The sequence below is a fragment of the Cavia porcellus genome, unplaced genomic scaffold (genome assembly GCF_034190915.1).
Source record: "Cavia porcellus strain 051 isolate PalLab524CR breed Dunkin Hartley unplaced genomic scaffold, mCavPor4.1 scaffold_2, whole genome shotgun sequence".
Classification (NCBI taxonomy): domain Eukaryota; kingdom Metazoa; phylum Chordata; class Mammalia; order Rodentia; family Caviidae; genus Cavia; species Cavia porcellus.
Window position 1 is genome coordinate 34,654,260 of NW_026947485.1, and position 17,025 is coordinate 34,671,284.

A 17,025-nucleotide genomic window follows, 5' to 3' on the forward strand; every position below is an offset into this window, starting at 1 on the left:
AAATAAATACGTGAAAAAAATGTTCAGCATCATTAGTCATTAGAGAAATGCAAATTAAAACCACACTGAGATTCCATCTCATTCCAGAAAGAATGACCAGGATAAAGAAAACTACCAACAACAAATGCTGGAGAGGCTGTGGAGAAAAAGGAACTCTCCTGCACTGTTGGTGTGAGTACAGACTGGTGCACCCACTGTGGACGTCAATCTGGAGATTCCTCCAAAAAAAAGCTGGGATTGGAAGTGCCAGCTATTCCACTTCTTGGGATATTCCTAGAAGAACTGAAAACATCATACCACAGTGATATTTGTGCACCCATGTTTATAATAGCACAACTTGTAATAGCCAGATCTTGGAAACAACCTAAATGCCCATCAACTGAGGAATGGATAAAAAAACATGTGGTATTTTTATGCAATGGAGTATTACTTAACTATAAAGAATGATCACATTGAGATACTTATAAATAAACAACTTGAAACCGTACTTACAAGTAAAATAAATCAAACTCATATTTATAAACACTATATAGTCTCCTTATTGTAAGAAATGGTAAGAGTATATGAGACTTTATGGTGATCATGGTTCCCCATATATTGCTTTGAAGTCTTATAATATTTTCATTCATTGATTAGAATGGTTTTATTGTTTTGTTTGATTTTATTATGTGTGATGGTATAAACAGCTACTTTGAAGAAAACAAGACACTATGGTAGCCATGGCTGATTTAATATCATCTTGCTTTGAAGTCCTACCATGCTTTTGTTCTTCTGTTTCCATTGGTTCTACCATGTTGTATCTTATTGGATTTTAATATGTGTGATAGCATAAACAAATTTTTAAGGAAAATGAGATATTACAGTAGCCATTATTCATTATCAGCTATTTGGTTTTGAATGTCTTACAATACTTTCATTCTCTTGAATGGTTTTATACTACACTGTTATGTTTGATACCACTGTGTGTGAAAGTATGCTCAACTATTTCAAAGAAAAGAAACATTACAGTAGCTACTGCTGATATCTGGTTGTCTTGTCATGAAGTGCTGTGTTGCTTGCATTATTTTGTTCTGTTTTGCTTTGTTCTGTTCTCTTTTGTTTTATTCTCTTTAAAATAAAATCAAACAAAACATTAGTCTCCATCTTAAAAGGAAAAAAAAACTATCAGTTTTCCACATAGGAAATGATAAAACATCCTGATAAGATAAACTAAAAAATTGATACCTCATAGTTAATAATTCCTTCTAGGGTATTATTAAAATCTACTATCTTCACATTGTCAATATTCTTATCTGATTAATTATTCTCAAAGAAATCAGTTCAGAATTTTTAAATTTTAAAATTCTTACGTAGAACTGAGGTAAGCATAATACTTGTCTAATACTGGCCCATGGCCAGCTGCTTTGTTTACTTTTTAAAGATTAGCAGGGACCATAGGCCAGCTCAGTGGAATAGCACCAGTCTAATATGCACAAGGCCCTGGGTTCAACCTTTAGCACCGCACCGAAATACACACAAACATACAAATGAACATCCCTGAAACTATTCACTCCAGAACAACAAATAGAACTTTGGCAACAATTGACATCTGCCTCTGCACACTTCTGTTAAATCCTCACGTCTGCCTCTCAGAGATAATCACTGTGCTGAATTGGCTCTATCTTCTTCCTTTCACCATCAGGTTTATACCTAAATTATATTTTTTATTAAGATTCATGCTTTTTGCTGTACGTAGGTTCACTTCATTCATTTTCACTACTACATGACATGCTATTGTGTGATAATAGAATAACTTATGTTTCTTCTTATCAATGAACATTTGGGCTGCGTTGTGTCAAGCTTTTGCTATTATAAGCAATAACACTACAAACATTCTTATGCAAGTTTCTAGGTGCATGTTTGCTAAACTTCTCTCATGTGGAAATTAAAACGCTAAGTCATAGTGAATTTAGATACTTAATGTTAAAAGAGAATATAAAATTGTTTTCTAAAGTGTTTGAACAAATTTCATACATATGAAGGAAGTAAAAAGATCCTTTTTTAAAATTACCTTAAATTCTGTCAATGAAATGGATGATACGGTATCTCATATGGTCTTGAGTTAAATTTCTTTGAAAGCAAATGAGATTGACATCTCTTCATGTTTATTAGACTTATCTGATTTTTTGTAAAGTTTTTACATCTTGCTATCAAAGGACAGAGGATATATTTCTCCTTAACTAGGCTTCGATATTCTTCAATAAAGTTTTATTATGATCACCCCCAGGTCTTATTGATCCTTAATAAAATTCATGTTTGTTAGCTGGGTATGGAGGTACATACCTGTAATCCGAGCACTCTGGGAGGCTGAGGCAGGATTACAAATTTAAGCCCAGCCTGTACAATTTAGCAAAATCCTATCTATGAATGAATGAATTCTATATATGGAGCATAGTGTGAAGGCCTTTGGTTCAAACCCTAGAATTCCCCCTTCCCCAGAGAAAACCATGTTTGTTGTTGTTAAAGATGGTGTCTCTTACTTCTTCTATAAATACGACTGATTTCTATATATTAATGTTATGTTCACCCCCAATGGTGACCTCTCAAAATCCTATTACTTCTAGGGCAAGTTTTTTCTCTTTATTTTTTGCTGTTAAGTAAGACATTCGCAAAAAATGGCCTTTATTTTCTCTTTATCAGTCTTTTTTTTTTTTTTTTTTTAAACCAGAGACCAGGAAACACTTGTCAGACAGGTGCTTATGCCACTGAGCTAAATCCCTGGCCCTTCTTTACCAATCTTGGACTGTGCCTCTGTTTCTTTCTCTTGGATTTGATACTGACACCTCCAAAGTAACCACAAGTACAAGTAACAATGGTAGAAATTCTCTTCCTTATTCCTGACTTCAAAGGAAAATGCTTAGAGCACATCCCAAATTAAGATAAAGTTTCTTTTAAATATTTTTGTACACATTACCAAATAGAGAAAATTCTCTACTACTAAGAGTTTTCTTATAAACCAGTGCTGAAGTTTATTAAATTTCATATATCTATTTAGCTCCTTTAGCTAAGGATATCAAGATTTATTTTCCTTAAATTTTTTTTTTCTTTTTGAGAGAGGGTCTCGCTATGCAGTTCAGCCTGGTCTTGAGCTCACTTTGCAGCCCAGTGGTCTCAAACTTGCAACAATCCTCCTGCCTCAGCCTCCCAAGTGCTGGGATTACAGGCATGAGCCACCACGCCTGGCTGATTTTCCTTAAATTATTAATGTAGTTAATGGCATTTATATGTTTTTCTGATATTAAGCTACCCATTTGGAGATGACCCCAACTGGTTCATAATAAATCATCTTTTCAATATACTGTCAGACTCCACTGCTATTATTTTCTTTAGGATTTTTATGTTTATCTTGTACTATGAGTGAAATAAATCTATTCTTTTCCTTTCTCTTACAGCTCTTGTCTGTTGAGATATCAGTGAACCTCCTCAGAATGAGCTGTGAGTATGCTTCCTACTTTTAATGAAAGACCTCACTGATTATTAGAAGGTCTGTTCATAAAAGCAGAGGTCTTCTGGGTTTTGTTTTTGCTTCTTTGTAGAAAGATTTTAACATGTTAAGTTAGTTAATTTTAATTTGTGATGAGTAATGTAACAAGACTACTCAGGATTTCTATTTTCAAATTAATGTGTTGGTGTATAATTTTTTCTCAAAATTTGTCTATTTCATTCAATATAAAACTTGTTTTTAAATCCTTTTTTTATATCTTGAAGCATTTTAGCCTTTTCAAAGTAATGTGGTGCTTTTTTCTGCAAAAAGATTAATTTATAATCTTATCAGATGCTATTTTTTACTTTCAGCTGTCCAGAAAAATTCATAAAACTCCACTGCCTACATCATATACAATATGTCACCAGAGCACAAAAGATAAAGAGGCATATCTAATACAAGCCTAGAATCTTTTCAAAACTGTAAGACATCTAAATTTACTTTATCAATAGCCTATGCAGAGTCCTTTGTTTTGGCTACTTGTCTATGCTTTTTTTTTTTTTCCAGACACAGCTGAGGAATGGTGCCATATCACACTCTAATTATACACACATGTTCTAAATTTCAGTTGGTGCTGGCATAGTAATTACAGCTTTTCATACTTCATTGATAAGACTCAATGGCTATATCCAGTGTCAAGCAAAAAAAAAAAAAAAAAATTAGCCAGGCACAATGGTGAATGCTTATAACCTCAGCTACTTGAAGCAGAGGTAGGAGGATCAAAGTTTGATGTCAGCCTGGACAACTTAGTGAAATCTGGTCTCAACGTAAAAAATAAACAGGGCTGGGAGGTAACTTGGCAGAAGAGCATCTGCTCAGTGTACACCACTGCAACTCTTGGTTCAGTCCCAGCATAAAATAAACCTAATTCCTTTATGACACCTAACATTTACAGAGTCACAATATACTTTTACACAGAAAGCTAAATTTATAGAGAGGTTAAGGCTCTTATGTTTTAAACTGTATCTAACATTTTGAATATAGAATATTAGGAAAGTACGTTCTTTGGTAATTCCAGTCCACACATGAGAGACTGATTTTCTGGGGGACAGAGCTTTCCACATCAAACTCCATGCTGCCATGTCTGGACCCTGAAAGAGAGGATAAGAAGGGGAGCTGGATGCTGAGACCCCTTCTGACAGGCAGGAGCTTAGGGGGCAGCTAATTCCTAGACCAGGGCTTCTCAGGCTTTAGCATGCATTCGAATTCTCTGTATACCTTGTTTAAACACACTTTGTAGTTACACAGGTCTGGAATGCAGTCCGAGAATCTGCATTTCTAAGAAACTTCAGGTGATGCTACTGTTGTTGGGTTCTTTCAGATGGCTTCGGATGAGGGACTTTTTAGCCAGATAGCTGCTGAGTTCTCAAGCTCTGTCTCTTTGCAGTTAGTAAACATGATTTTCACACACAAAATGAAGCTTCTATGGAGAGATGCCACAAGTGTGTGTGAACTTCTAGTTTGTCACCAGGACATTTCAGTTGGATCATCATCTGACTGCTGTGCTAGGCTACTCTCAGGAACACTGCTCATCACAAGAGCTCCATCTAAATGCAATTTTCACACAGACGTTCGAAAGGGAGTAGGACTAGGTTCTATCACTCCATTACCTGTGAATGAATTGTTTCTCTACAAAAATATATCTTCGAGGAAATGCACCTTCTGTGATCTCAGCCTTGGGACAAACAAGCAGCTACCACATCCTTGAAATGAGGCACCAGGGGCAATCAATTCATTCTCCATGCTGCCCACCACCCCCCTCCCCAATCCTCAGGAGACTAGAAAGATACTTACTGAGGAAGAGAAGGTCCTCCTCCTGTACTGCCCAGAGAACATTAGTCTCTGGTGTAAATAAGAGAGGCAAGTTCATTAAACTCACAGGTCTCTAATTAACCCCTTATGCCCTCCTGGTTGGGGCTGACTTTAAAGCAGATGTTTTGTGTGCATCATTGCCTACTTAATGCAAGAAATATATTTGCAAAGTGGATTGTAAGTCAAAAACTGTTTTTGCCTTTTAAGTGAATGAATGTTTTAAATATACTACAGAGGCTGGGGGTATAGATCAGTGTAGAGCACTTATCTAACATTTCCAAAGCTCTGGTTCAATCACCAGCACCACAAAAAACAAACAAGAAATATTAGCTTTTTAAAAGAAAACAGTATAAATTATTCTGTACAATCACCACTTTGATAAATAGCTGGATTTTTAAATGCTGTTTATATAAAATAGGATATAAGGTAAAGTAAATTTGAACAAATAAACTAAAACAAGTTCTGTAGTTTCAGATTAAGCATAATCCTATATTTATTAGAAAAAGGATTATCTTACTTAGCTTTTCAGGAATAAGATGCTTTTGGCAAGCTTTGAATTATAGTTTAATTCCTTGGTACAATAAAAAATACCTTTCCTCATTTTGTGACTATCAGTCCTTACTCTTTCAATGAAACACTTCTAAAACAATGTCTATCTGTGACTATTTCATGTAAAACATTCTTTGTTAAACTATTAACCAAATTTTTCCCTTTCTTCATTCAAAGGATACTGTCCAAAATTAGTTGAGTGAGAGCACGGTATGCTGACAAATCAGACATTTCAGAGATTTGGTTGTAGGAAAAATCCACCTTCTGGTAAGAAAAAGAGAACAATATTTTACTTATTATTTTTCATTCATACTCATCACAACAATTAAATGAACAAGAAGGTACCTCTGGCTTTGGAGTTAGAGCTCATCACTGAGAAAACACGAAGGCTAACACACACGTACCACTGGCCATTTCCTCACCAGCATCTGTTGTCTGTCCACTCTAAAGGACATGAAGGAAGTGAGCCCTCCCACAGGAGATCCCAGTAGCCTAAACTCTTCCCCTTCCCACAGCCTCTCTCTACTTTTGGAATTTATTTTCAACTCTTGCTCTTTCTTTACCATTCATCTCCATTCCACAGTCACCACCATGTTTTTCGTGCTCTTTGATACCCAGTGAAACGTATCCAGTCTGTTTCTATGCAAAGCTTGCTGCCTTTGCCTGAGTCTTTTCTGATCCTGTCGTGGCATCTTCTCCCAAGTCACCTAGCTGCCAGAATAGTCGATCTTACTCATCCCTCAAGCTACACCTGTTCAACTTGACATTTCTTAAAATTGACTGTTTTAAAGAAAGAACTTTCAGCAACATCTGTTGTCCCTAGTCAAAACATTAGAGAAGGGGCTGGTGCTTTAGCTCAGTGGCAAGGCATATGAGGTCTTGGGTTCAGTCCCCTGCACCAACATCGAGAGGGACCGGAGGGGTTCGGGGGAGAGAAGAAGAAGAGGAAGAGAAGGAGGAGGAGAAGGAGGAGGAGGAGGAGGAGGAGGAGGAGGAGAGAGAAACAAAAAATTTTTGAATCATTGCTTTGATAACTTTCTGGGCACCATGAAATCATTTTCTGAAAAATTATCAAGTAATTTGTATTATACACACTACTCTTACTTTTTCATGACCTCTAAAACTGTGATTCCACCCAAAAACTTTACTAAGGTTGTTTTAGCCATGCATTAAATGCTAAATACTCTAAATACAAAAATAAATAATAAAAAAATTGAAAAAACATAAGTAGCAAAAGTAGAAAGCTGCTTAATTACAATATAGCAACAGAACGCAAAGTAAAACACAAGTTTGCAACCTATTGAAGCAGGAGAAATGTACAATTCGTTAAGTCAACATAAATTCATACAATACAAATGGCAGGTATATAACATGCACACTGGGAAATAAGCAGCTAGACATGAGGTAAATGGAGTTTAGCGTTCATGTTTTCTCCTTATGTAATAATGGTGGACTGGAAATAAACATATGGGCTTACTTGTAACTGACACTTATCCACCAACACCTAACTGTATCTCTGACAGGGCTCTATGTCAATACCACTCCTTCTAAATACCTATGATGCTAGGTTTCTTGAAAGATTTTAAAGGAGTTGTGATGTTGTTCTCAGTCCCCCTGGAACCCACATCTTACAGGAAGTAACCATCAAATCAAATGAACACTTCTCACCTCTTAAGAGCAAAAGCATTGTAAGAAACCTAGGAGTACAAGCACAAGCCCCTGCTCTTTATAAAGAAATGCATGCTCTCGCTGGGTAGTGGCAAAAGGCTTGTATATATTAAATAAAAAAAAAAAAGTAAATCTTCTCAAGAGGGTGGGACATAGGCCTGTCCAACCTGACTCTGGAAAGGTACAGACATGGGCTCTCAGACATAGCGTTCAATCTCAGTTCTCCTACTTCCGCAAAGGTCAACTAAGAAACTTAATTTTTCTGGGTTTTCAATGTCCTCATCTGTAAAATGGGCCAGCTGACTCACAGATTAACCAGGAGGATTAAACAAGAAAATGTGTCAAAAACTCCAGAAAGCCTCAATCATTCCTTCTCAGGTCCCTCTGGAGTTTGCATAAAGTTGAAACACCTCACACCAGGGCAGTTTGCACTTGGCAAACTCTTTACTAAAGTTACCAACATATTTGCTCTGAATTCTCCAAGAAGCTGGAACCTTAAAGATGTAGCATAAGTTGTTTTCAGTTGGCTGTGGGGTCTCTGGGGAGTGGGTAAGGCAGAGGCGACTGGAAGGGAGTGCAAGGAGGTTTCCCATGCGGAGGGGTCATACGTTACTGTGGCCAGTTTCCCTGGGGCTCAGAGCGAGGTGAACAGGACCGCAGAGCAAAAAGGAAATGGCCCTGCAAATACAGTTCTTGATACCTTGGAGACTTTGCAGTTCCACACTGAGTACCGAAGGGCCCCAATGTGACTGATTTGGACAAAGCCATGTCACTGTCACTCTGGGAATAACTCTAATTTCAAAAGAAAAAAATACAGTACTAATAAAAAAGGAATGATGTGAAACAATAGGGGGAAAGGTATTATTACTCTCCAAAGGGTAAGATCAAATTCTTCCGATCAAATAGATTTTCATATTTGTGGGGACCTCAGAGGAATACTTCAGATCTAAGTTAACTGGGTTTGCAAATAAATAGATAATAAAGAGCAGTAACTGACGTCCATTCCTTAAGATACACTTTATTAAACTGGATGTGGTAGCACAAGTTTGAAAGCCCAGCCTCTGGAGGCTGAGGCAGGAATGTCACTGTGAGTTCGAGGCCAGCCTGGGAGACATAGTGACTTGAAGGCCAGTCTGAACTACATGGGATACCTCGTCTCAAAAAATTAAAAAAGAACACATTTTATTAAATATCTGAATCCAACAGAGAAACACTAAACACAGCCTCTGTGATGATTCTCAAATTTGTCAACATACATATTAGAATTATTTGGGGGTCATCCAACATTTCCAAAGCCTAGTTTCACTTTGAACCACATAAATCAGAATCTCTAGCATGGAATCCAGATCTCAGTAGATGTTAAAATCCCAACAGGTCATTCCAATGTTCAGAAAATTTGGGGAACCTGTGCTCTACAATCTCTCATGATCTCTATATTTAAGTATGGGCCAGTAGCCAGGACATCAGCAGGAAAGCTATAAGAAATCAGTCTCGGGGCTGGGGATTTAGCTCAGTGGCATAAGCACCTGCCTTGCAAGCAGGCAGTTGTGAGTTCGATCCCCGGTACCGATAAAAAAGAAAAAGACAAAAAAAAAAAAAAAAAAGAAATCACAGTCTCTGTCTCATCCCTACCTGCCAGGCCGGCTGCTAGTTTTCACAAGAACCATGAGTTTGAGGTGGGGTGTACTCGGAGGTAGGAGATACAAAGTTTTATGGGGCAGCAAACTGTTCCCCCAAAATGCTGTGCACTGAAAGTTCATTTCTGCTTCAGAAGTAACGAAGCAAATGCCGAGAAGCAAGCATGGAAATCTGAGAGCACTGTTTATTTTTAAAAAGTAAAAGTTGGATACTCAACAAAGCAAACTTTAAACACCTGGGAAATTTTTACAAATTTTTTTTTAGATAAAACTGCTCTAGAAAAATATATGCAATAATGACTAATATTAAACAAGGGCACGAAGAGAACAGAAGGAAATAACTTCAATACTGGGTTTCTAGCAACACTTCCTAAAAAGTCTGTGGTGACAGACTGGCTTCCTTTTCCTTCTTTTTTATTTTGATTGGGATGCTTACATGATTTACCCCACAATATTCTGTCAAGTTCCTCCTTTAGTGATAGTTTGCTTATTTAACGTACTTTGAAAACAACTTCACACACGTAATTAGCACACTAATAAAACGTACCTTGAGATTTTTGGGTGGCTTGAAGTTGAAGAATGTAGTCAGTTTATTTTGAGAAGCGTTAAGTTCTAGAAGATAAGGCATGTAACTCACACAAGACAAATCTGGGGGGAAAGCAGACACAGCACAGCTCAGCCAATAAAATAACTTGAAAAAGTCATTTTAAAACAGCATATGTTACATCAGAATATTTTTACATTATGCCAATTACACGTACATCTTAAGTATTTTAGATGAGTGAAATAAATGAAATTTTTAAAAATGGGCAAAATATTTTTTAAAGTGTGGAAACTCCTCTGGTTCTTACCTGGGGCCTGCCCTTCTCTTCCGTCCCCCGGTTTCTGGGACATCCAACAAATGGCTGAAGTCCCTTGCATGGCCCTGCTTGCCCTTCCACACGCTGCTAACACCTAAATGCTTCCAAAATTACCAGCCTTCAAGGAAAGGATGAGAAACTAAAGCTTTAGATAATCCTCTTGATAATTAGCCCCTAAATAACTGAATTAGGTCTTTTCAGAAGATTGGAAATGCCACAATTAGGGAACTCTCTTTGTTGTAAATTCAATTTTGTTTTAGTTGGAATTAATCCTAAATCTCATTAATTATTTGACATGATTTAAATCATTGCTATTATTTTAATTTGACTCCAGATTGGTTCAAAATTACATTTGAATTTTGCATCTTGCCCCAGCAAATATCCTGAAATTTAGATACTAAGTAAAAGGACTACATGCTAATAGATTCCAAATGGAATTACATGCCAAACATAAAAGCTGTGAAGCATTGTTTTGCTTTTCTCTGCCACTTTACAGCAGCGGTACTTTGGGAAGGGAACGATCAGGAATAACCAGCTAATAAGAGTCACAGCCTTGTCACTACCAATAATTCATTTCATTACCTGCAAACAGTAACAATAACAGTATCTTTCCAGTTCTCTGACTCTGAAGTGTAGCTGAAGCTATTATAATTGCTCGGAGGAGGTCTCCTAGTAGGTGAAAGCAACCTCCACATCCAAACCCAAGCACTGCACTTCTACCTTTCACCGAGTGGTACACACACCACAAGAGGTTAGGGTGCTGGGGGAGGAGAAGCCTCCCCTGGGAGAGGTGGGGCAGGCAGTGTGCAAAGGCTTCCGGCCCCTTTCCTTCTCAAGAGACATTAAAGCCACAAAATCCCCATCAAACCACATCCTACATGTAATTGGCCCTAGATTAGATAATAAATTGGGACATTACCATTTTGGTACAAATGAATGAGCCAATCAAGAAGCTGCCTTGAGAGAAAACCTAAGGAGGAAGTAAATACTCTATGACTTGTGTCTATCTGTCCATTCTGAGCTCAGCTGTATGTCTGTCAGAGTAGTCTCAGCTCTATTAACTTCCAATGGATCCCAAACTCCTGTTGGAGCTGATCCTTTTGTCATACCGTGGATATCTGTCTGTAAGCAGAAGCAGCAGCTACGCAGTACATAAAGACAAGTGAGGGTGAATACATTTCACACTTTGTAGAGAGCCAATGTTTTTAAAAATCACCATGACAAATGATCTCTGGTCCGAGTGGCCAGATACCAAACTCCAGCATGCCACGTAGTCCCCACTCAGTGTAGTGACCTCCTTGTCCACCAGGTGGCAGGAGCACCTCACATCTACATTAAGGTTCTCAAAGTGAGGTTCTGAACCAGTTTTGTGAGCCTCAACCAAGAACTTAAGTCAAACTGCAAATTTTTAGGCTCATCCCAAATCTGCTGAATCAGATGCTCTGAGGGTGGAATCCGGATATGCGTTTGAACATCTCCCAAGATTACTCTGCTGCAAGTTGAAATTTAGTCTGCATCATCAGAACAGCACGAAGGTTGTCATCACAAAAGAGAAATACGCTGCTGTACCCAACACAAAGTAGACACTCAAAGATTTGAGAAATAAGTTAAGTTGGGCTGCCAGGATTACTAGAGACTGATCTGGGTGAGAAGAAAAGCCTTGACCCCAGCTGTGGACTCCCTGCTCGTGTGGCATGGACATGAAGACAAGTCACACTTTGCTTGGTGTTAGGACCAAGCTTAGTCAAAGCCTCCTCCTACCTCTCTGCAATCTCTTGTCCTTTGGCAGCCTCAGAAGTGTGGGGAGGGTGGAGCATTCCGGCCAATAACATGAAAAAAGTCTTTCTGATGATATGATCATCATATTCTAGGATTTGCTTTAAAATTACCTTAAGGTAGAGCACAGAGAGAAATAGATGAAACACAACTGTAAGCTGAAATTGGGCCACTGGCTGATAGCTATTGAACTTCAGTACACATGCCAGTATTCTCTCTATGCAGCTGTTTGTAATTTTCAAAACTAATTTTATAAAACTATAAAAAATTCAGTCTTTTTCATATGGGCTAAAATATTTCTTAGCTATTGAAAAGAGTGAATTTTAACTATTAGAGTCATACAGGAAGGGATCGGAAAATAGAAAATCATATCAGCAACATCTGATTTAATCAGGAGAGAAAGCAGGTCAGAAATAATGATTTGCTTTCTTCTCTAGAAGTGTAAAGAAAAAAATTGTATGCTGTTAAAAACGAGACCAGAATACAGCAGCAAAAATCAAGCTTTGAAGAAGATGTGACAATTACATGACTAATTCCCTTAAATATGAACAAGGTGTTGTAACAAATATATAGAACTACAGATGGTAGAGTTGAGTTGAAAGAATCAACTAAACATGTAGAGAGTAAGAAAAGACAGAAAAGTAAATTTGTGAACCCCTGGTGCTCAAATAGGAATAGAAATAGCTAGACATGGTTGCAATATAAATACAAAAGTGAGCTAAATAAAAGAGTTCACTATAGAAAAAAACACTCATCTGCATTAAATAACTAACAGAAAGAAAGAAAAAAATTATCATTCAGGAAATATTGTAGAGATGATATCCGATCTTTTAAAAGGAAACCTAAAGCAAACATGCCCTCTCCTACTTTTATTTATCCTTGAGTGGGTATCGGCCGTATCATCATAGTGCAGACGCCTGCCTCCTCCTCACTCATCAGTCACTGATGCTTTTGAGGGAGAGGGAGCGTGGGAAGCAAAGCAGTAACAGGTAAACTGATCTACAAACCACTTATGACAAGTTTGGTCTCATTAAACCATGTTATATACTGCAACAGTTAAATTCTGCAATCAGCGCACAATCTGCTAAAATAACAATTCCATACCTTCAATTTTATTCACTGAAAGATCCAACTTCTGCAGGTGAACATATCCACTCAAAATGCTAATGTTGGTTAAGTCACAATCCTGAGAAAATAAAAGACTTTAATATTGCTTTGGAAGGTTAGTAGCCGGCCTTGTAGTATCTGGAAATCATTGTCAATGGAAAGAAATCTAGAATTTCTTTCAAAAATACAGAGGTGAGCAAACAATATCTGAAGCCTATACTAATAGGATCTCAAAACAGACTATAGGCCCCATCAAAAAAAATCCCTGTGAAGGAAATAATAGCTTAGAAAATGTGTGTTGTTAGCAACACGACAAGAAAAGGCAAATTAAAACAGTGTTCATGAAGACCTTTACAGCACAGTTTTATACTTTTTTTAAAACACACAAAATAGCAATAAAGACAAAGCTTTTATCTAGTAAAAGAAAAAGCAAATGCCTAGAATTTAAATGCCATTTTAAGGAGAGTTCACACCTAATCAGGAGATCATTAATACTACTACTTTCATAAGAGCTCTTTCCATTTTCAAAGCTCTTTCACAAGAATCTCAGCTGATCAAACACATTTATGGGATACATAGGGCAGATTATTCTCAGCTTAGAAATGAGGTACAGAGAGGTACGTTAAGGTGCCCCAAGTCACAGAGCAATTAGAGAGAAACAATATTCAACTTTCCTCAGCCCGTCTTTAAAATTCACTCCTGGAAACTTTGCTTCTAGGGAACTTCAAGTGAGGGAATCACATCCTTAAAAAGGAATTTGAGGGCTGGGGATTTATCTCAGCAGCAAGGTCGTGAGTTCAATCCCTGGTGCCAAAAAACAAACAAACAAACCAAAAAAAGGAATTTGAGCCTGTGGAACAAAGATTACTATGATTATATATGTCGTGTTGTTACAATCAGAAAAAAAAAACAAAGAAAAATCATTATAAGCAAGCTGTCATATACGATAATGATGACTGTGTAATGCAGACTGCTAAAAGAATAATACTGAATATGTACTATGTACTAGACATCAATGAGCTTGGCATGATTCAAAATAAAATGATAAAATAAGATATATTGTGTCCTTAAGAAATGTATGACTTAGAAGAAAAAGATATGTACACAAGTAATAAAAGGAGGTAAAAAAATAATGTTTAATGTAAGTAAGATTTAAAGGAGGGAAGTCATTGAACCAGAACATGTATTCAGTAAGACAGGTTAATAAGGCCAAGTAATTCAACACGTAAAATCTCCAACGTAAGGAGGTCAGTGAAAAAATAAATTAAGCTTCAGTCTCTCCAGCTGGAATAAAATTCAAAGGATTGCTTTTTTGATAGATCAATTTAAGGCATGGTACCACATGCATAAGTAGAATATTGATTGAAAGGGATGAGTGTAGGGCTGTGCAGGCTGCTGGAACTGCATCGTGCTGTGACCTAATGCGGTGCATGTGCACCTGTGTGTTATTGCCTGGCTGGCTGAGTCATCCATAAATAACGTTGTAAAGTAGTAAGAGTAAAAGATTATAACCTTCTTTATATGTGTAGTACCAGGAATTGAACTCAGGACCCTGCGCTTGCCAGGCAGTCACTGCACCTCTGAGCCATATGACCAGCAAGATTCTAGCCTTATTAACCTGATCTCAAACAACACACCACAACACAGGTGAAAATAATTCAACATTCCTTGAATAGTTTACTGATTCAAACCCAAAACAGTCTTCCCTGAATTAGCCTGTCATGAAGCCAAACATGGTGCTACCATACAGTTGCTGTGCTTTCTTTTTCTTTTTCTTTTTCTATTCTAGGCTGACCCTGAAATCGCTATGTAGCCCAAGTTGGCTTCAAACTCAAGGCAATCCTCCTGCCTCAGCCTCCCAAGTCCTGCGATTACAGGCATGTGCTACTATATCTACCAGTGGTTTTTTTTTTAAACACGTGTGTCTATGTTTGCTAATCTCTAAGTATTTAACAGCTTTCAATTTAAGGAAGTTAAAAGAGTTAACTTTGCTAGGACTATAAGGATACCAAGAAAGAAGCTGAACTCTGAAGAGTCTGCATTTTTAGGATAAACTCAGAGCCAAGATTTTGTGCCACTCTGTGACTAGTAATGAAACTTTGAAAACTGATGAATAGCAATAGATTTTTTTCTCCAATGATAGGTATCTTTTAGAAAGAAAATGCAGCTCAGAACGACTTATTTCTTGACATACTTAAAGGGAAAGTCAATATCAAAATACTTGGTTCCCTTGGATCAGATATAAATCTCAATGCTTCTTTCACTGATCAGAGAGAAAATTCTTAAAGTTTTTGATTGGTTGTACAGAATAAAAGTCAACCTCCTGAGGAAAAAGACATTGATTACTATAATATACACTACTTAAGATGAAAGAACTAGAGAGTGAAGGGAATGAAAACAAAAGAATTTGTGGGGGCTGATTACTGGATTGCTGCTGTCACAAAAGCTGTGCATACCAAAGAAGATGAGCATGGTCTGGGCAGTGTCAAAACCCAGGCAGCCTGAGATGACCCTGTTATACTCACTGACAAAGTTAGGTTGAGGTAGACCTGTTCAGTCCCAGAGCCTGAGCGCCCCAATTCATGCAAGGCCTTGGCCACAGCCTGCTCTGTCAGGACCCCATCAAATTCTTCCTGAAAAAGAGAGAGAGAGAAAGAGATAGACAAAGACAGGATTGCCCCTAGGAAAGAATCAGTCTACCCTGTGATATCTAGCACTAATCCACAAGTTATCATTTTTAAAGAAAATTCTATGTTAAGGACACATAAGCACTGTATTTAATTAAATAGGTATATAATAGGTGTTTTATTGTCCCTGATATTTCAGTGGTCACTTGTATTAGTCATTCAAAGGTAAGTGAACATAGTAGCCATAGAAACATTAGTGTCAATGGTGATTTTTACCACTGATCAAGTGTCCATTCTGAGCACTGCATAAGAATTCTTAAGGAGCAACTCATAAACCCTTTTGCCAACTTTCAGGCAAGTATTCTTATCTCCATTTTAAAGACAAAGAAACTAAGGCTCAGAGGCCATTTTGCCTGAAACTGCACAGTCAGTGTGTTGTAGAGATTGAATAAAAACCCAAATATACCTGACCGCTGGGCAATTCCATCTTGAAAGCTTTCCCATACCCCAAAGGATGGTTACATCAACTGACGGCAATTAATTCTCTAAATCTGGTATTAATCCTTGGTTGATTGCTTTTTCATTAATTTTTCTGGATACATGTAACTTGCAAGGCTTACTAAAAGAATACTAGTCATTTCTGCAAGGAAGCTGGCCCTTAGTCTACATAACCATCCCATGAACCACTGGTCAACCAACATGCCCTTTCCTAATAATGACAGAAGAAATGACATGTGGATAAGTGTTGTTTGTGCTGCCTCCAACCCTGTAATGACCAACACATTAACAATGATATCAACATGATAACAGAAAATACAGTAAGCACTTCAGTAACACCTATATACCTAACCACAATGAGTATATGAGGCCAAAATATTGTATATTTTTTCCGGGTCTTCTATATTGATTCAGGAACCAATAACATTGCCCTGGTTGTTGGTACTTAGGATGTAAGAATTGTAGGCTTGTGCTAATTAAAATGACTACCGGCAGATTTCCACAGATCACAAGAATTTTGTCTACATGACAGCACATGCACTTTGGAATTGGGTGGGCGTGGTTTGAACCTCATCTTTCCCTTTTTGAAGATGTGACTTTGGGAAGCTAAGGTTTTCTCTAAGCCTTCGCATATCTTCAACTATAAATAGGAAATGTTATCTTCTTTGAAGAGGTTCTGGACACAACACCCAAAGAATGTTGTTTCGGTGTATTGATTGCTAAAGGCACTTGAAAAATGTCAAATGGAAGAAGAGGCTTTCTCTGAACTCTTTTTATCTACCTAAAGACAGATCTTCCAAAAGGAACTCGGTGGTCATAAATCCCTTTCCTGGGAGTTTCATCAACCAGAGGAGATTGATCCTTATCACAGGAGAAGAGAAGAGAGCTCGGCACCACATTCAGACAAATTCTATTACAACTATCACCTCTCCCATCTATTCTTCTAAGGGCCCATACATCTTTCCTAC

At 37.5% G+C, this 17,025-nt stretch overlaps 1 protein-coding gene across 9 annotated transcripts in view; it reads right to left on the reverse strand.

Moving 5' to 3' along the window:
* Positions 1–17,025, reverse strand: part of Lrguk (leucine rich repeats and guanylate kinase domain containing) — a 126,928-nt gene that overhangs the window by 103,316 nt on the left and 6,587 nt on the right. For 8 of the 9 annotated variants that reach the window (XR_010044687.1, XR_010044686.1, XM_063240535.1 and 5 more), the window contains exons 2-5: positions 15,458–15,565; positions 12,930–13,011; positions 9,737–9,837; positions 6,067–6,148 (exon numbers count right to left, since the gene is read on the reverse strand). Coding sequence is in view for 7 of the 9 variants with exons in the window: in XM_063240535.1 (XP_063096605.1) it covers positions 6,067–6,148; positions 9,737–9,837; positions 12,930–13,011; positions 15,458–15,565 (373 nt within the window). In the remaining 2 variants the exon portion in view is untranslated. Of the gene's footprint in view, positions 1–6,066; positions 6,149–9,736; positions 9,838–10,040; positions 10,168–12,929; positions 13,012–15,457; positions 15,566–17,025 lie in introns of all 9 variants that reach the window. The other variant, XM_063240525.1, reaches the window with a different exon arrangement.